At 43.0% G+C, this 20,147-nt stretch overlaps 1 protein-coding gene across 3 annotated transcripts in view; it reads left to right on the top strand.

Moving 5' to 3' along the window:
• LOC107382188 (circadian locomoter output cycles protein kaput) overlaps positions 1-18,638 on the top strand; it is a 39,624-nt gene extending 20,986 nt beyond the window's left edge. For 2 of the 3 annotated variants that reach the window (XM_015954225.3, XM_054751613.2), the window contains exons 13-24: positions 3,290-3,396; positions 3,496-3,643; positions 3,779-3,854; positions 5,598-5,742; positions 7,198-7,301; positions 7,458-7,658; positions 7,925-8,083; positions 8,418-8,618; positions 9,074-9,261; positions 9,370-9,502; positions 17,966-18,100; positions 18,211-18,638. In XM_015954225.3, the coding sequence (XP_015809711.3) occupies positions 3,290-3,396; positions 3,496-3,643; positions 3,779-3,854; positions 5,598-5,742; positions 7,198-7,301; positions 7,458-7,658; positions 7,925-8,083; positions 8,418-8,618; positions 9,074-9,261; positions 9,370-9,502; positions 17,966-18,100; positions 18,211-18,489 (1,876 nt within the window). In that variant the 3' untranslated portion in view covers positions 18,490-18,638. The remainder of the gene's footprint in view (positions 1-3,289; positions 3,397-3,495; positions 3,644-3,778; positions 3,855-5,597; positions 5,743-7,197; positions 7,302-7,457; positions 7,659-7,924; positions 8,084-8,417; positions 8,619-9,073; positions 9,262-9,369; positions 9,503-17,965; positions 18,101-18,210) is intronic. The other variant, XM_054751616.2, reaches the window with a different exon arrangement.
• The last annotated feature ends 1,509 nt before the right edge of the window (positions 18,639-20,147 follow it).

Below are 20,147 nucleotides of genomic sequence, written 5' to 3'. Positions count from 1 at the left end.
AAAGTGACCAGAGGTTGTAGAGCTACGTTGAAGATGGTCTCTGAAAACAACAGCTAGGCCTCCACCACGACCAAAACCCCGAGGCTGGCTAAGAAAAGAATAACCACTCGGGCAGAGTTCAATCAGACCAGAATAATCAGATGTTTGCTGCCAAACTTCAGTCAGAAAGAGAAAATCCAGGTTTTTAGAGAGAATTAGATCATTGAGCAGGAAGGACTTATTGTTAACATAGCGGGTATTTAATAGAGCCATGCTGAGTGAGGTGGAGGAATCAGAAACTACAGAAACAGCTGGAGTTAGTGGACGTAAATTAGCAGGGTTAGATCCACGGTGTTAATAAAAACCACTTATGGAGGGAACAGGAGGAGAAACCACTGAGGAATGAGGATAAACTGACCTTAAAAAACTTGGATGGAGAAACGCGGCCTGGCGGGAATGTGGAAGTGGCGCTCAAGTCGCCAAACAAAGGAAAAGAAGCTAGAAGATCATGCCGATGTTTACTAGATAAACCAGGCTTTTATATACATTTTTGCTGTAGATTTAATGCAAAAGTATGGTGGGTATGTGCTCAGTCTTACATGCATTAGATAGTGAGGTTAAAGGTATTTGTTAACGTGAATTAATGTGTGCTGAATTAATTTGAAAGTACGAAAAAGCTATGATGTGAGAAAAAAACCTAAACAGTGAAAAAACGCATAAAAATGTTTGCAATCACAATAATCGGTTAATAATCGGATCGTAGGACCCTGAATCAAAATTGAATTGAATGCTGAGGCACACCTCTACTAGCATTGCACCAAGTTGGGAGGGTAAAAGCGGACATTCAGAATCTCAAAAACCCAAAACAACATTTTTCATTTCACATGCAGATTGCAGACAGCTAACTCGTGGTTATCCAACAAGGCAACGTGCCAATCTGTTTTCAGTTTACTCATCTTAGGCGACACCAACATCCACCATCCCTGATCTACTCATTTAAGCTCGAATCGAAGTGCCAACTTATACTAAATTTGGCAATAAAGACAGCTGAAGTCCTCAAGTCGCTGATCACAGCAGACTTTCATTTCAACACTACTCTTTTCATTCTGCCTCAACCTGTGAAACCTGTTTCAGCTGCTCCGCCACTCTGATCCTCCCTCAGTGTTTTTCTCCTTTTTTATCAGTGATGCCATCTTTTCTGTGTGATTTGTACCTGGTCCTCACCCATCTCCAACATTAATAACTAAGAGTGTAACGGTACCAAAACTCATATTTGGTTTGGTTCAGTGTTTTGAAGGGCTCGGTTTGATTAATTTCGGTATATTATTATTATATTTATTTATTTAATATCTGAAGCGGCTCCTATAGTGAGTAGAACCAGGTGTCATCACAGACTGCTAATCTAGCATGATGTCTTTAATTATTTCATAGGGTATTTGCGCCACAGACATATATATATAGATGCCCCATCGACTGGCGTTGAGAATGGGAGATGCCGTAGAGGCCGACCGCTATTTTAGATAGATTAGCCCCCTCATCTCTACTGAGGAAAGTGCTTACCCAACTAAAAAAAAAATGTTTATCAAGCTTTTTCACAAAATCAAACACAAGGTACGGCATGATAGATAAAATATAAATATTAAATATAAAATCCTATCAGGTCGGCTAGAAAAGGCACTAGTAATCTCATGTGATCTGTTTTGAATTGCACGCTGGTTGTTGTAACCGTAGGCTGCACAGAAACGGGCATAGTTGCTCACTCTGCAGCGACTTTGGAGAGCGAGGAGACCCATTCAGCATGGCGCGGTTACACTCTCCAGCACCCTTCATGTCTATGATTTACACAGCGCACTCTCATACAGACGAGTGTTGTGTTTGACGTGTTTTTATTTCTTAAAAACTCACCTCACACCGCCCAAAGTTTCTTCTTTAAAACTGGTATTAAATAACGAGCTTCCTCCGCGATGCTCCGTTCAGAGTCTCTACACAGACTCCACATTAACCGCTACAGCCAGCTGGTTTGATCCGCTCTGAAAGACGTGGATCAGAATTTGCAGATCACATTTTTTAAACAGAGATCGGGCGCGTGCAGCCATCATGCATCACTCAATACAGCGTCCGTGTGGAAACTGGCCAAGGAACTTTTAGCCGCTGCACTTGAATCACACAAATGCGTGAAAAATTCATTATTTAACGGAAAAAATAAACCGAAACAGTACGCAGGTGGACCACACCGAACTGCCCGAACCGACACGGTTCAAATAACCCCTGTGAACTGTTACACCCCTATTAATAACTAATACTGTTAAAAACGTACAGAGAGATAATCAAATCAGTCCTTCCTGTTGGCCACATGGGGACATTTTCTGTCATAGCTGTTGGCTTTAAACACTTTTTTGACTGTTTTACTTAGGGATGGATACCTTTGACATTTGAATCGATCCGGTACTAATTCCCGGTACCTAGGAATTGATACCGGTACTTAACGGTACCAGTTTTCGATACTTTTGAGTGTTTAATATTTTAATTCTCTTTTATAATTAAATATATTTTTTTCTTAATGTATAACCATGTTTGATAAATATCACTATAAATAACATACAACTGTTTGTATTTTAACATCATCCTTGTAGTTTTATAAGCTGATAATTAAACTGAAGCAAACATCTTTACTGTGAACTAAATTTACTGTGTATCTTCATTCCTTTTGCCGTCTTTTGTCATTTGATTTTTCCTACTGGGAAGTTAGAATTTCCGAGGAGAAAGCGAACGCACCATTAGCTGATAACATCCGTGGCAATGGAAGCTAACATATCACGCTAACGTTATCTTAAACAGTTTATTTAGCTGCTGGAGCAGATTAAAACGATGATGCCTCACACTTAGATCGTTGTCACTGGTTTCATCTTCACCCAATCACCCGTCGCATTTAGTAAAGTGAAGCCAAACTTTAGAGCGCGTTCATGTTCTTCTAGTCGGAAAATCGGAGTTCCGAGGAGAAAGCGAATGCACCATTAGTGAAACAGAAGCTAACAAATCAAGCTAATTATATTTATCTACCGGAGCAGATTAAGATGAGGATGTCTCACTTAGATCGTTGTCGCTGGTTTCATCATAACACTCTTGCGCATGCGCAGCTGTCTAGGCAAGTTCTCGTTGTGAAGGACGGTACCGAAACGAGGCACTGTTTCAAATGAAGTGAATCGGTGCTCGGTCAGCACTGTGGAATTCGGTCGGTACCTTAAAAAGTACAGAATTCGGTACCCATCCCTGGATCAACAACAGCTGAGTTTGCACCTTTTCTTTTCAGGGCTCCACCAATCATAGGCTACCTGCCTTTTGAGGTTCTGGGAACATCAGGGTATGACTATTACCACGTGGATGACCTGGAGACACTAGCCAAATGTCACGAACACTGTGAGCCTCACATTTTCTTTCAGTCACGATTCTTCAAAAGGATTTTTCCCATCGTTGTGAAGTGTTCACCTTTGTCCCTTCTGCCCTTCTTTTTCTCAGTGATGCAGTATGGAAAAGGGAAGTCGTGCTACTATCGTTTCCTGACGAAAGGTCAACAGTGGATCTGGCTGCAGACACACTACTACATCACCTACCATCAGTGGAACTCTCGACCTGAGTTTATTGTCTGCACACACACAGTAGTCAGGTACAATCAGCTTAATGCCTTTTGCAAATAGAACATTTATCAGAGTTTTTTTTTTTTCATTTTGTATTATTTTCAGCTCAGTTAATCTGTCCCATTTTTCACAGAGCTTTACTGATTGTTATTTTTTTAATCCAGCTATGCAGAAGTCAGGGCTGAACAACGCAGAGAGTTGGGGATTGAAGAGACGAATCCAGAGGCGACTGTTGATAAAGTAAGACTAATTCTAAATCATATGATGTTTTTTCAACCAAAAGTGGTACAACATGGGAAAACTTATTAAGATTAAGTGTATTTGTTATTTTAGGGTAAATTATTGCACTTATGTGCTGGACGCATATCATACAAATAAATGTGACCTCTGCAAACAGTTTCACATAGTAGAGTTAAACACTGGAAGTTGACATTAACTAGTCAAATTCTATTGATAACAGTGATTACTGCTCAGTGCAGTGACAAACATGCACAGTAATGAAGATGCAGAGGTTCTGCTTGTTTGCAGGTTTACAGGATAGCCAGTAGAGGTGTGACATCGTAGATATCTCACCAATCGATTTCGATTCAGGGTCGTTTGATTCAATTATTACACATTTCAAGTCAAGTCAAAGTTTATTTGTATAACACATAAATGGCAACGGCTGTTACCCTAAAGTGCTGAACATTGGCAGAAAATATAAAGATTAATATCATAAAAGCTAACTAAAACTTAAAAAAGCTAAAATCACAACCAAGACGAAATGCAAAGCATGAATTAAAAGTTAAAAACATCAATTATGCTCATAAAATAAATTGAATCATTTAAAAGGATTAAAAACCAAAAATAAAATGAAGAAGAAAGCCTGCAGCTACGAGTCATCGATGAAATGCCAAGGCATACAGATGCTTTTTTTAGACATGCTTTAAAAGAGAACAAGGAATCAGTGGTCTTCACATCCAAGGGTAGACTATTCCACAGGACAGGAGCAATTGCAGAGAAAGCTCTAGCACTCTTCGTTTTTAAGTGAAATCTAGATATAATCAGGTATATAAGATCAGGTCATACAAATAAGAGGGAGCTAAACCATGCAAACATTTAAAATCTAGCAGCAATATCTTAAAGTCAGTCCTAAACTTAACAGGAAGCCAGTGAAGATCTGCCAGTACGGAGGTGATATGATCATATTTACTTGCCCCTGTGAGAAGGCGTGCTGCCGCATTTTGAACATTCTGTAGGCGACCTAGCCCTGACTAAGGCAGGCCAGCGTATAGCGCATTACAATAGTCCAGCCTTGAAGGAATCATGACATGGATAAAAGAAGTAAAAAACATCCATAGGAACATAGGCCTTAATCCTACTGAGCAGCCTCAATTGGACTTAACCACTGCACTGATCTGATCTACAAAAGTTAGGTTTGAATCCAAAATAACCTCCAGATTCCCGACTGTGTGATGACAATGCGAGGAAAGGTCTCCAAGGCTACAATTTTGGTTAGACAGTGCAGTAGAGGAGCCAAAAACGACGATCTCCGCCTTTTTTTTTTTGTTTATCATGATTACCAAGATTACCACTATTTTTAATGCATTTTTTCACCATTTAGGTTTTTTTTCACATCATAACTTTCTCATACTTTCAAATTAGGGCAATCTAGGGCATTTGCATTTTTCCTGAAGCCCAGTAAATCATGAAGTAAGAAAAATCACCTTTCATTTCAAATCTGGACCAATGCAGTAAATGTGTTAGTGTTTTTGCTTTTGCCCACATCTGCAGAGTGAAGCTCCTTATCCCCTTTGATGTTTGAGTCTGCTTGAAAGTGACCTCTAGCCCTGAAGTGAATACATAAAGATATTTGATGCTTTGCTCATTTACACATCAAGCAGTTCCTTTTCCTCAGCACTCAATACATTTTATGTACATGAGTGGTGTATAAACGGAGTATTGGCTTATCTTTACTCTTTTGTTGTTTGTTTTTGTTTTTAGAGCCAGGACTCTGGCTCAGAATCACAGCTCAACACCTCCAGCCTGAAGGAGGCTCTGGAACGATTTGACCACAGCCGAACACCTTCAACGTCTTCACGTAGTTCCCGCAAGTCCTCCTCACATGTCTCTGACAACACTTGCACTTGTAAGAGCATACCTGTGTTTTCTGTACACACAACCTAATGTAAAGTTGATTAAAGACTATAATAGCTAATTGCCTTTGTATTTCGGGAGAATAGATTATTTTATTTTCTTTCTATCCATCTATCCATCCATCCATTATCATCTGCTTATCCGCAGTCGGGCCGCGGTGGCAGCAGCCTAGGCAGGGAAGCCCAGACTTCCCTCTCCCCAACCACTTGTGCCAGCTCCTCTGGGGTAATCCCAAGATGTTCTCTGGCCAACCGAGAGACATAGTCCCTCCAACACATCCTGGGTCTTCCTTTAGGTCTCACCCCGGTTGGATGTGCTTGGAAAATCTTACCAGGAAAGCGTCCAGGAGGCATCCTAAACGGATGGCCGAGCCACCTCAACTGGCTCTTCTTGATGTGGAGGAGCAGTGGGTCTACTCAGAGTCCCATCTGGATGACTCAGCTTCTTACCCTCTATTATTAAGGGAGCCAGCCACCTTTTGGCGAAAACTAATTTCGGCCGCTTGTATCTGTGATCTCTTCTAAGTGAGGGACCAAAGTGGTCGGGTGGGAGCCGAAGGCAGTCTAATCCTCTGCTACAAAGCTAGCTCTTGGTACGTGGAATATCACCCCTCTCGTGGAGAAAGAGCCAGAGTTTGTGTATGACGATGAGCGGTTCCGGCTAGATATAGTCGGAATCAACTCTGGCTCTGGAACCAGTTTCCACAAGAGGATGTACCGTAATTTCTGGACTAAAGAGCGCACCTCAATATAAGCCGCACCAACCCAAAAAAAAAAGGTTTTCTACACACACACGCCACACTCAAATACAAGCCGCGGTGCAGCAGCCACATGCAGGTCTCCGGCACACAGCACATGTATGGCCATAACATAAGATAATTAGACAGAAAGACGCTACACGGAGGTTTTTCGTTGTGGTTTTAATTCAACAAAACACATTTTAAACACGGGTGAGCACTGATAGCATTCACATTTCTGGATGGTTATAAAATAGAAACAGAACTGACACGTTAATACCGGTAATTTACATGTTTAGAAGAAAAGAACAGCGCTGACACAGCATTAATAACTTGTGGATCAGTGGGCAGAGTACTTCAAAGACCTCCTCAGTCCCGCTGGCACGTCTTCCAGTGAGGAAGCAGAGTCTGGGGACTTTGGGATGGACTCTTCAATCGCTGGGGCCAAAGTAACTGAGGGGGTCAAAAAAACTCTTCGGTGGCAAGACCCCAGAGGTGGATGAGATCCGCCTGGAGTTCCTTAAGGTTCTGGATATTGTGGGGCTGTGTCGGTTCACACAGTTATCACAGAGGGCAGTTGTCCTGAATTGGCAGACCGGGGTAGTGGTCCTCCTTTTTAAAAAGGGGCACATCAGGGTGTTCTGTTCTGTTCTATACCATTCTACTCTAAAATAAAGAGTCTCTCGTTTATTCGTAATTCTGTCTCCGCAGCAACGGCCCCCAAGCTTCACATGGAGATGGCCACGCCTCCTCGGCAGTCACTAGCTTCCACCATGGAGATGACATCACAACGTCGCTCATCCATCAGCAGCCAGGTGGGACAGGATTGGCTGAGTAGCAAACCACGACACCATTTTTTACTTTTTTCCTGTTTGAAGAAACAAATTCAAAGACTTCACAAAATCCATGACTTAGCTATCATTTTTTAGAAGAGATTAGTATATACTAATACTGATCTCGTATTTTTACAGTCTATGAACTCTCAGACCACAGGTCAGAGTTTAAATCCTACCATGATGCAGCAGCAGCAACAACAGCAGCAGCAGCAACAACAACTGCAACAACAACAACTACAACAACAACAGCAACAACAACAGCAACAACAACAGCAGCAACAACAGCAACAACAACAACAGCAGCAGCAGCAGCAACAGCTTCAGACAAATGTACAGGTGAGAATAGTTTGACACACGTGTTAGGTGCCACAGGCCCTAAACAATCTTCACTTGAATCTTTTTAGTGTGAGACTAAAAAGGTTGTTGTCTAATTAATTTTTGTAAATAAAAATTTGACTAATTGATCTCCAAATGTGTTGCAAATTTGTAACAAAGTAAAAAGAAATAGAAAAACCGTTTGAAAAAATATGTACTCCACTGTGTGTCTAGTCCCATCTAAAGGCTCAATGTGTGACTTTTCCTCTCTTCCTGTCTGCCTCAAGCCGGTGATGGAGTTCTCAGCACAGGTGAACGCCATGCAGCACCTTAAAGAGCAGCTGGAGGACCGGACCAGGAGGATCCAGGCTAACATCCAGAGGCAGCAGGACGAGCTACGACACATCCAGGAGCAGCTGCAGAGGGTCCAGGACCAGGGCATACAGGTGAGCTGTAGACAGGAACTCATTCAGGTGTTTAGTACGAGAAACCTGAAACTCTAACCGCTATGTATTCAGTCTCTCTTTAATGTAGTTTTTCAACAGCCGTTTAAATGGATACTAAGCAGATTTGAGTTGCTCTTAGCACCCCTTAGCATCTGTTAGTAAAAACTAAAATAGTAATAATAGCCTTTGACCATCTAAATGTGCCCTTTGTGGAGACAATTTAGGTTTATGGAATGTTCTTTTGTTACTATGAAAAGCTTTTACATGTATGAAATACAATAGAAGCACCTTGTAGTGTAAATGTGGGTGCTTTGACCTTGGATGTCTCTAACAGATGATGCTGCAGCAGCAGGGTGGACCCATGAGCGTGCAGCTCCCTCAGGTGGGCTCAGTCCAGCAAACGCCCACCATGACAGGTCAGGTCCAGCAAACAACAATCAACCCTGTGCATGCGGGAACTCAGCAACTCACCATTCAGCAGCAGACGGCGCCCCCCCAACAAAACCTACAGCAGCAGACCAACACACTCACACAGGTGGGATTCACACTCTCACTGTTTGAGTTTATTAGGAGACTTGTTTTTTCCTAATGAGGCTGTGCAGTGGTGCAGTGGTTAGAGCTGTTGCCTTGCAGCAAGAAGGTCCTGGGTTCGCTTCCCAGCCTGGGATCTTTCTGCATGGAGTTTGCATGTTCTCCCTGTGCATGTGTGGGTTCTCTCCGGGTACTCCGGCTTCCTCCCACATTCCAAAAACATGACTGTTAGGTTGATTGGTCTGTCTAGATTGTCCTTAGGTGTGTGTGTGTGTCTGTGTTGCCCTGCGATGGACTGGCTCTCTGTCCAGGGTGTACCCCGCCTGATTGCCCATCGACCGCTGGAGATAGCCCCCCCCCCCCCCCCCCCCCCGACCCTACGGGTTCAGACAATGGATGGACTACATCAGTATGAATTATTTTGAATGAATAATTATCACATCCCACTGTCTTCCTCAGCGTCAGCCACAACAGCAGGTTCAGGCTCAGCCCCAGCCCCCGGGATCTGTATCTGCCCCCATGTACAACACCATGATGATCTCCCAACCAGGGCAGCCCAACGTGCTGCAGATCAGCACCAGCCTGCCTCAGAACAACCCACAGCAAGGCACAACTGTGGCTACCTTCACACAGGACCGACAGATACGGCAAGTACAGGACAAAATACCCTCTTTTTTCTTTTAATTAGAGCCTCATAGAAAATGTGAAGAGTCCACACAAGGTGTGATGCTTGAACATGAATTTCTTTTCTCCAGATTTCCAGCAGGGCAGCAGCTGGTGACCAAACTTGTGACAACTCCAATGCATGCATGTGGTGCAGTCATGGTTCCCACCTCTATGTTCATGGGGCAGGTGGTTACTGCGTACAACCCCTTTGGTGGTCAGCAGGTGGGTAAACAAACGGGCTAAAACTGATCAAAATTTGCTGTTTTGAATGCAAAATGGGTCACCTACGTGATTTGTGTAGATGCGATGAGGAAAATATAAGGGGGGTAGATGGTTTTATACATGAGGGCGAGGGTGACATAGATTAACCAGTCTGTTAAAGAGCAAGTCACCCCCTACCAGAGTCTTAACTCCACTCCCACTTCCTGTTTAAAAATGCAACAAAAGCTGTTGCCTGGCTGACTGAGAGGGTGGAGCTGCTAACAAATACACACACACAGGCTCACAACGGCATTGTGACATCATATGGTACCAGCTGACGTCATAGGGTGCCTCTTAGCAAATAGTGACAGTAGATTTAAATTCCAGTGCAGAGTTTTTACCTGAAGACAGCGCAACACTAGCAGTTTTTGGCAGACTATTTAAATTTGAACTAAGATACACTAAAGTGCCAAATTATTTGCTACACATGTCTGCAGCACGATTAGACACACATTTATATAGTTTATCAGCAAAAAAAGTCTATTTGGGGTAACTTGCTCTTTAACCACGGGGTGAGGTTTTGCACCCTTTTCACCCTTGCCTCGTTTTCACGTCTGGAGGAGTGTGTAGTCATTTCCACTTTATAATTGGCTTCCAAGAAGCCAGAATTTAATCCATACTTGATTAACAGTTTTCAAAACTTTCAGGGTTTTTTTGTTATGTTTTGTTTCTTCCAAGACTTGAATTTTTTTGCACAATTTTGTGGATTTGTGGTACGTTCAGAAAAAAGGGAAACTGGACTTTTCTGTCTAACTAGAGCAGGGGTTGGCAACCTTTTCCCATCAAAGAGCCATTATTACCCATTTCCCACAGTAAAGAAAACACTGGGAGCCACAGCAGCCACGGCACTGTGGGCGGGGCCTACCCTCAGACAGCAGAGAGCTGCTTTAACCAATCACAACAGGTGACAGCAACCAATACCAGTCGCTCATGTACCTCAAAGTTATCTTTCAACAGAAGATAATTAAAGGGGCGTTATGGAAGTTTGACAGCCAAAACATGTATAGAAATAATAAATGTCTTCTTCATACATTCTCCTGCAATGCCCTGGTCCTGTAGAATGAGCCCTGGCATTTTTACTGTGATTGCCTGTTTTCCTGTAAAATCACAGAAAAAGAGAGATGCTCGGGTCGAGCAGGCTGCTTCATGCGCGTTCACGCTCAGGCATAGCCCGTAGCATTTGCTATCGGTAGCTTTAGCAGCAGAGAGAGAGGTAGTGCCAACTCAGCGACTTTGTCGCTGTTCCTAACGCCTAGTGACAAAGCTAGCTACATTTCTGAGGACCCTTAGCTACTTTCTGTAGAACTTTCTTCTAGATATTTCCTGCAAATTAGCAACAAAATATCCATTTTCGCTCCGAACCGTTCTTTGGTTTGACGTTGTTTCAGGTGTCATTAAGGATATAAAAGTTACAGATACTGTAAATGTAGCTAGTGTGTAGCTCACCTAGTAAGATGTCTGACTCCCGTGCAGAAGACCTGGGTTCAATTCTGGGTGTGAACTTAGTTCATTTAGAGATTCTTTTTTACATTAATAATATTTTTTTTACAGTAAGATGCCCAAATTTTTATTTGAGACTCGCCGAACGGCATTGAATTGACAGATAAAAAAGATGTGGGTTCAACTTTCATTTTGGAACAATTTTTCAAGCAAGGGAAGGGAATGATCTGAGCATGCAGGAGGACTGACCCATCTTAAACCGTTGTCGGCTGTGCTGAAGAGAAAGGTACAGAACCAAATTATTTAATTAATTAGCTGCATGTTCTCCTGTCCTCTGTCCTCCGGGCCACACACACACACACACACACACACACACACACACACACACACACACACACACACACACACACTCACACTCACACACACACACACACACACACACACACACACAGGACTGTCTCAGCTGTTATTTTCGTTTAGGAGTGTGCACGTACAGCATGCGCGCCTTGTGCACGAGCCTACTATTGAAGCTGCCGTTACGCTTTTGGCCTGAGGGGGCAATCGCGAGCATAAAAATTCAAAATTCCGTAAAGTCCCTTTAATAAAACTGTTTGTATAAAATTGATCCAAAAGTTGTAGCCCGTCTGCTACAATATTTCGATATTTTTCACCCTGCTAGTGGTTTTAATAGTCAAGCAGGTGACGCTTTTTAAGGCGTGACACATAACTGTTCAGAATACAAATCCAGGCTCTGTCCCGTTGGACTGTTGTAATTAAACTTTGTACTGAACTAAACTTTGCATTAAACATTGTTGAAAAGGTAAGAAAAGGATCCAATCAATTAGTTTTTTTTCCTTCGTTTACACTGATGGAGATCACGGCGCAGTGTGCGTGGCTCTGGTGTTAATCATGTTTAATGTTTCTGTTTGCAACAATCTTCACAAGAGTGTAAAATAGTTAAATGACAGGGTTCACACTGACTGGATATTTCCCATATTTGATTGTGTAAAGGGTTAATTTACATGTTATTTAATGAACCATGAGACATGAGATTCCATAGTGACTATGGAATCAGTCTGATGGACCTTTGGGTACTTTTAACTAGAAGATTGGAACTTTTTAGTGCAGGGATTATGTAACACTTTGTATTGACTGAGAGACAACAGAAGAGAGAGTCAAGTTTTAAAAGTTTAAAGATTTATTACTAAACAAATTAAACTAGACTAATTTAACACTAAATGTATGGTGTAACTAAGACCTAGTCCACACGTAGCCTTTTTTTTTTAAAAACGAATATCCACCCCTCCAAAAACTTGCATCCACACCACCTCATTTAAAAAAACTCTGTCCACACGTACCCGGATAAATACGTTGTTAAGGACATGCCAGACCTGTAGGCGGCAGTACTTCCCCCGTTCTTAACCTCGTCCTTCGTCTGTGGTCTTCCGCAAGGAGCAGTAATTCCGCTTGCAAAAACAAACAAGCAGAAAGCGCTTGGACAATTGATGGATCGGGTGACAGAGCGCAGCTCTGAAGGCTTCCATGATGCCGGCTAGTGTAAACACAGGTCGCACACGTGATGTCAGCATTTTTTTGTCGCGGAAAGTGACGTTGCGGACCTTAAAACTCCGGTTTTGTCCGTCCACACGCAGACACCCAAAACTGAGAAAACGCAGATCTTCACTTTGGCCGGAGTTTTTAAAAAGATCCGTTTTCGTGTGAAAAAACTCCGTTTTCGTGTGAATGACAGGCCAAAACGTAGAAAAATATCTACGTTTTGGCAGATCCCCGGCTACGTGTGGACAGGGCCTAAGATGAAGTGAGACGGAAAATGGTGTAGTGTAGAATGTTGTTCAGAACCAGCAAATCCGAAGAAACGCTTAGTTCTGGTGGGAACTGAAGGTGATGTCTTTGCGCTAAGCTTTGATTAGGAGATTCATAAACACATTCGACGCCATCCTGTCAGTCTACGTACCATTAGCGGAAGTCCCCGTCTAGATCAGGAGGTGTAGAGGTCCAGCTTGGACCTTTGAAGCCGAAGCTTGTAGAAACAGCCGCGGCAGCCGACCAGTCCAGTCTTGAGATACTTCCGGGTCACGGCAGTTTATCGGCATCTAACAAGACCCAAAACGGGGTCGTGATGGTTCAGCTTTTATTCTGAAAGGAACCGTTGCAGCAGTTGAAACAGCAACAGATTCATCCAGCTTGTCGTTGGTTCTTTTGGCTGAAGAGGAAAGTTACGCCACTCCGTCAACTTCTCTAGAACGCTTTGAGCTGGCGTTAAAGATGACGTGGGCATAGTTTTATACTTCAGATGTTTTGGTTTATGGTCGAATGAAAAGATGGCAGATTTACCAAACACCACCAAAACCACGCCTCCGTCAGATCTGGAAGATTCTGATTGGATCAGTAAAGCAATGTGTCGTCTCTTAACGCTACGTGACATCAGTCCCTAGTGGAAACATTTAAAGTCATATTACTTATTATATTCTATAGGATTATAATAAAGTAATTAATATTTTCATTTCACAGATTGGTCACATCTCATTATTGACTAACACTTTGTTTGATTAGCTTTATTAAAATAGAGTTCTTTGATTATTAAAAGGAGAGAGTCCATTCTTCATTCTTCTCTTGAGCTGAAAAGAAGCAGTTTATAACAAATGCATGAGACCTTGAGGCCATATCTCATGCAGACTAGTTCTTGTTGAGGAGAGGGAGAAAATGACTTTTAGGTGGAAAACAGTCATTTCATTCCGTTACAATTGTTTATTGACGGAGAAATCTCAAGTCTGCAGACGTGCTGACATTTTAATCGTTACACACATCGTGGAGGTAGCTACAACAATCAAGAAAAGATCCCCATCAGAACATCTGAGATGGACACTGAGCTCAGCGCAGCTCGCTGTCAGCGCATGCGTAAGGTGGACAACGAGCTGAAGATGTGTAGATCGGGGGCTTGGAGCGCATCGCAGAACCAGAACTATTGTGGCGTTTGTTTGAAAACTTATTCAACACGTCACGGCAGGCTAAAACAAGTTTTTTTTGACTGATGATGCACAGGCGGAACAGCTGCACAGCTGATCATTTATTGTCCAGGTCGTATTATCATCTGAAACAGGCACTTACTTAGAGTGATGGTGATTAGATGCCAAACAATACCTCACAGACAGTACAGATCTTTCAGGTGTAAGTTGATGGGACAACGGTCAACAGAAATTTCTCCCCAAGTTCGCCCCGTCACCATAATGCAGGCCAGCACAAACAACCAAATATCCCGAACAATAGGTGCGCGCTCATATTTATAACCACACCCACGGTGCAACCAATCACATGAGGTGCAGAAGCGTGTGCACATACCAGCTGATTCACAAAAGGAAAACTACTAAACATGAATGGCTCCTACAAGAAACATGCAGGAAGATTCTGTGTTTTCTAAACCCGGTCTCTCAGAGACTCGTCACTTAAAAAATGTTCCCTGATTGTGAATCTTTGGCTGAATAGCGCTTGTTCCTGTCTCCAACACTGCAACGCATCCATGAGCCTGTCTGAGGAGAAGTCCAGAATCTCATATCCTCTTCAGCTCAGAAAGCTTCTATAGAGACATTTGATTACGCTCAAGCAGGTGACCTGTTCAGGTTTACGCAGACAATCTTCAAATTTAGAATTGGCTACAGATAAAAATGAATGCAGTAAAATAAAATACATTGTAATTAAATATTCATGAATTGGTTTACAAGCAGAAAGCCGCATCAGATGGATGAAAGAGCTGCGGCTTGCCGACCTCTGAGCTAGAGGATGCTTTGCTTCTTGTGTGAGAAGCTTTAGCAACAATAAGTGGAAAGTGCAGAGACATATTGAGAGCTGTGCAGATTTCCCCGATCCTCCCTCCTGAGGGTTCTTAGGACCTTCGTTGTCCTGGTCCACCATTTGGTCAAACTCTTTAAGCCACCTGGATATTAAGTTCTGGGCTTCATTGCGGCTGTTAAAGAGATGAACTCTGAGACCTCCTCCTCTTTTAATGTTGGACAACAGGCACAAAACATGGTCCTTCCACACATTACAGGAGTTTTTTGTTTTTTTTGCCAAACCCAACCACCCAGTGACCTTAAAACCTAAAAGTCGTGTGGTTCAGTGTAGTGAGGAGTGTTTGGATCTCGACCAAGATGATCGATGGTTTGAGAATTATTTTTCTTTGTCCAAATAGAAGAATTTACATTAAGCAGAGGAAATGTTCTCAGGTTACAACCCTCCAACACCTAAAGTCCAGCCCTGAACCTGATCCCCACACATTTTCACAACAATTCACACCTTCAGGAACGTGAGCATAACATCTCCCAGGTGGACCTGAACAGCAAAGACCCTTGTGGGCTTTAAAAAGCATTCTACACAGTTTTAAAAACTTGAGGCTCTTCATCTGAACTGAGAAGAAAAACAAAATGTTCTAAATGGACCAGTCCAGTTAGCTTCTTTCTGAGCCTACCAAGATGACTCTTGAGTTTCACATGGATGCTAAATGTGAAAATAGATCAGGAAAGCCGGTCACAAAGCCACTCAGATCTACATCACACTGTAAACGAGTATTTGTGGACGCATCTTGGCTCACAACGGGGAAGGCTGTTGTTGGTTTAGCATCCAGGAAACAGTAGAGAACATCTTGGCTAGTAGAAGCCAACTGTTAGCATTAGGAGCTCCACCACGCAGCAGAACTCCTCCAGACTTGTGCTTTTTGTGGAGATAATAATAATAATAATAATGCATTTTATTTCAAGTGCCCTTCAAGACTCTCAAGGTCACTTTAAAGTCCCATTAGTTGTCACACACACAGGTGTATGTGCGAAATTTATTCTCCGCATTTGGCCCATCCCCTGGGGGAGCGGTGAGCTGCAGACACAGCCGCGCTCGGGAACTATTTGGTGGTTTAACCCCCCCAATCCAACCCCTTAATGCTGAGTGTCAAGCAGGGAGGCATTGGGTCCCATTTTTTTCAAAGTCTTTGGTATGACCCGACCAGGAATCGAACCCTGATCTCCCAGCCTCAGGGCGGACACTCTTACCACTAGGCCACTGAGCAGGGTACAAGTGCAGGTAGATACAAGAAGAAAAAAAACACCAATACAAATAAATACATAAAATTATCAAGATAAAATAAAGGAGCTAAGACTAGATAAAAATGTAGGAATGGAGTATTTCGGTTGCTAGGCTTGAGAAGGGTAGAAGAAGGAGCATAGTTATGGTGGATAGACCAAGCAGAACTTATGAGTTGTGATTTGGGACTTAAAGGTTGAGAATGAGTTGATATTGCGGATGTCAGACGGGAGAGTGTTCCAGAGTTTAGGGCCTGAGTAACTGAAGGCTCTGGCTCCAGTGTTACTGAGGCGAATACGGGGAACAGATAAGGAAACGGAGGATGATGATCGAAGCGAGCGAGTGGGAGTGACGGCATGGATGAGATTAGAAATATATGGAGGAGCGAGATTGTGGATGGCTTTGAAAGTGTACAGAAGAATTTTAAAGTCAATTTGGTATTTAATAGGGAGCCAGTGGTGCAAAGCAGGAGAGATGTGATTGTAGATGGAGGTCTTGGTGATTATACGGGCGGCGGAAGTCAGCTGAAGTTTATTGAGTGACTTTAGGGGGAGACCGGAGAGGAGGGCGTTACAGTAGTCGATGCGGATGGTGACAAGACTGTGAATCAAAATAGCAGCAGAGTGTTGGCTGAGGGAGGGGCGGAGTTGATTGATATTGAGGAGATGGAAGAAAGCAGTTTTTGTAATATTGTTGATGTGAGGTATGAATGATAAGGTGTTGTCCAAAATGACGCCTAAGCTCTTGGCTTAATGCTAGGGGAAAGTGTGGTGTTATCGAAACTAAGTGAGAATGAACTGATCTTGGAGAGGGAGGACTTGGTGCCGGTGAGGAGAATTCCTGACTTGTCACTGTTAAGCTGGATGAAGTTGGAAGAGAACAGGATTTAACTTCAGAGAGACAACTGAGAAGAGAGGAAAGAGGGAGCGGAGTGTTGGGTTTGGTAGAGAAATAGAGCTGGGTATTGTCGGCATAGCAGTGGAAACTGATGTTGAATTTATGGAAGTTATTGCCGAGTGGAAGTAAGTAAATTATGAAGAGAAGGGGGGCCTAAGACTTAGCCTTGAGGAACGCCAGATGTGACTGGGGAGGGGTTGGAGCGGAAGGTGCGTAGTTGGATAAATTGAGTGCGATCTGATAGATATGATTTGAACCAGGTTAGGGGAGTTTTAGAAATGCCGATTGCAGAGAGTCTATGGAGTAAGACTGGATGTGAAATGGTGTCAAATGCTGCGCTAAGATCAAGTAGGATGAGAATGAAGATTTGGCCAGATTCAGCTGCTAGAAGGAGATCGTCAGTGATTTTTAGCAGAGCTGTCTCAGTGCTATGGTGAGGGCGAAAACCAGACTGGAAGACTTCATACAGATAATTTCAGGATAAATGAGAATGAAGTTGGTTGGCGACAACTTTCTCAAGAATTTTGGAAATGAATGGTAGGTTGGAGATGGGGCGGGGGTTATTGAAATTGTTAGGATCTGAACCAGGCTTTTTGAGAAATGGAGTGACAGCTGCGGTTTTAAAGGCTGAGGGTACGATTCCGGTCTGGAGGGAGGCGTGGATGATGGAGCCGATCAAGGGTAGCAAGGATGGGAGGCAAGATTTAACCAGATAAAACGTCAACGTTGCAGAGCAAACTTGTGGTAGAGTCGTGTTGCTGTTAGGCAGTCAGGCGAGTTGTCAGAATATCATGAATGATGATAAGACTCCAAATTTTGCAGTTCTGCCTTCCGATTAGCATCTACTTCCTGAAACAGGACTACCTTTTCCCACAGAGCTTCACTCACAAGGCATTCATTTATAATAGAGACCGATGCAAATGTACAAATGAGTGAACTTGCTCCTTTGAATTCCTTTGACCATATATTTTTGTTCTTTTGTAACACTGTGTACCTCAGCAGGGTGGGCAGACCCAGACTCTAACTCTGCAACCCGCCCAACCACCTCCAGGTCAGCCTGACGGCCAAAACCAAACAACTGTAGTTACACAGGGCAGCCAGCAGGGGCAGCAGCAGCAACAGCAATTCCTACAAGTGAGTGAACAGAAAATAAAAAATAATAATTATGTTTTAGATCTGAAAACAGAGTAGTTGTCCTACTGAGAGATTTATTTTCTAAAATAATTGTTCTGTTTACCCTTCAGGGTACTCGGCTTCTCCACAGTAACCAGTCTACCCAGCTGATCCTGCAGGCAGCTTTCCCTCTCCAACAGCAGGGAACTTTCACTCAGGCAACACTTCCACAGCAATCTCAGCAGCAGCAGCAGCAACAACAACAACAACAACAGCAGCAGCGACAACAACAGCAGCAACAACAATCTCACCACCAGAGACACCAGCAGCAGCTGAAGCCGCAGCCCCAGAAACAGCAGAAAGTCCCGTCGTCTCACAGGACCGACAACGTTAGCAACCAGCCGCAGTAAAGTCTGGAGGATCACGTGTGACTGCTGCATATGTTTGTGACTGTCACAAACATTTGTTTCCTCCAGAAACCATCGCCTTCCCTCGACTGGTCTGAAAGGAAATGAGTTGTAGAAAAGAGGAAAGGCCGTGAGTTCGTAAAGTCCCCGTTTCCCCTCTTAGAGGTGGAAGCATGAGCGAGCTTCAGTGTCCGGGGAGCCCTGAACAGATACACTTCACTGCTACAGACTGTTGACTGACCGTGTACAGATTTACTGTATAATAAAAAGAAAATGTGTAAATATTCAGTACAGCCTAACAGAAAACAGGAACGTAGTATTTTATATGACTGCATGGAAAAAATAACTGTGTAAGCTTTTAATAGTAGCTTTGGAAACATTTTTACTTTTAAGTGTTATTTGTTCAAAGACAGAGCAGCGATATTGCTCTTTAAGCTTCCCCCCCCCCCCCCCCCCCCCAACCCCCAACCTAAATCTCTAAAAAACAAGAAAGTAGTCCCAGGACGAGACTTTAAAGTCAGTCAGTGTGTTTAAAACCGACCGGGCTCGGGTGTTTTTGTGGAAGCTGCTTATGAACACTGTGTCTCCAGGACAAAAACCATTTTTCAAAAAAATCTTTGTAATTATAAGTTTGGAGAAAACCAGATTACAGTTAAACTGAATTATTTGCAGGGTGATTACTGTACGTATAACGGGTTTAGTGATTCCAAGTGCCAACGACATAGTGAAATATGATTATTTTTTTCTCCAGATTATTCAAAGTCGTAAATATTTTCCATCATATTACCCCTAATAAGAGTTTGCGTGTGTATATAGTAGGAATTATTTTTTAACAGTCGAAGAGCCCTAGCTAACAGTATATCCTCAACCTCCTGACAACTTCAGCACTTAATGTGGTCGTGTAACGAAAAATCACTGTTGAAACCTAGTTTTTGTAATCCGTGGTGTGATTCTGTGAGCTAACGTGTACTTTTTGAGAATACAATCCTTGTGTGCATGGCTGGGCACCAGTGGGTGTGTGTGTGTGTGTGTGTGTGCGCGCGCGCTTGTGTTGCCCCTTGTGTCTTACAAATATTTGACTTAGTAAAGGTTTGAAGTTGCTGGATGGTACTTGTCCTCTCAGGAATGTGGGAAGATGTTTTTGCTTCTGCCTCAGTCTGGAACCAGACCAGGAAGGATCAGACAGTGATGCTGCAAAGACCAAAGGAGTTAGTGGTGTCTTGAGTGGAGAATTTGACCCAGATGTAAAAAAAAACCCTCCCTTGTTTCCTTATCAACACAGAGTTGTGCAGATGCTGCAGTAAAACCCTCTTTACTCTCACCGATTGACTTAATTGAGTAAGAAAGTCTGGATTTCTACCAAACATCTACTGGTCTTCTTTGTCATTGGTGTTTCATCCTTCTGTCTCTTCCTAGGCCTCAGAAACCCTCATGCAGTTTAGTTTGCTTGTCTCAGTTTTCAAACAGCAGTTTAAAGCAGGACTGGGTCCACGTCCATCTGTAGGAGACAGCAATGGATCTTGGCTCAGTGTGTTCAGTGATAAGCCATATCAAACAGAAAAGCCTTGGAGCGGAGGAGTGGAATCTCTGGCAAAGGAGCATTCTGAATGTGTTGTTTTGTCTGAGTAGAAAAGTGTGTGTGTGCGTGTGTGTGTGTGCCT

The sequence above is a fragment of the Nothobranchius furzeri genome, chromosome 7 (assembly GCF_043380555.1).
Source record: "Nothobranchius furzeri strain GRZ-AD chromosome 7, NfurGRZ-RIMD1, whole genome shotgun sequence".
Lineage (NCBI taxonomy): Eukaryota > Metazoa > Chordata > Actinopteri > Cyprinodontiformes > Nothobranchiidae > Nothobranchius > Nothobranchius furzeri.
Note: the sequence above shows the minus strand (reverse complement) of the source record. Positions and strands in the feature narration are given on the sequence as shown.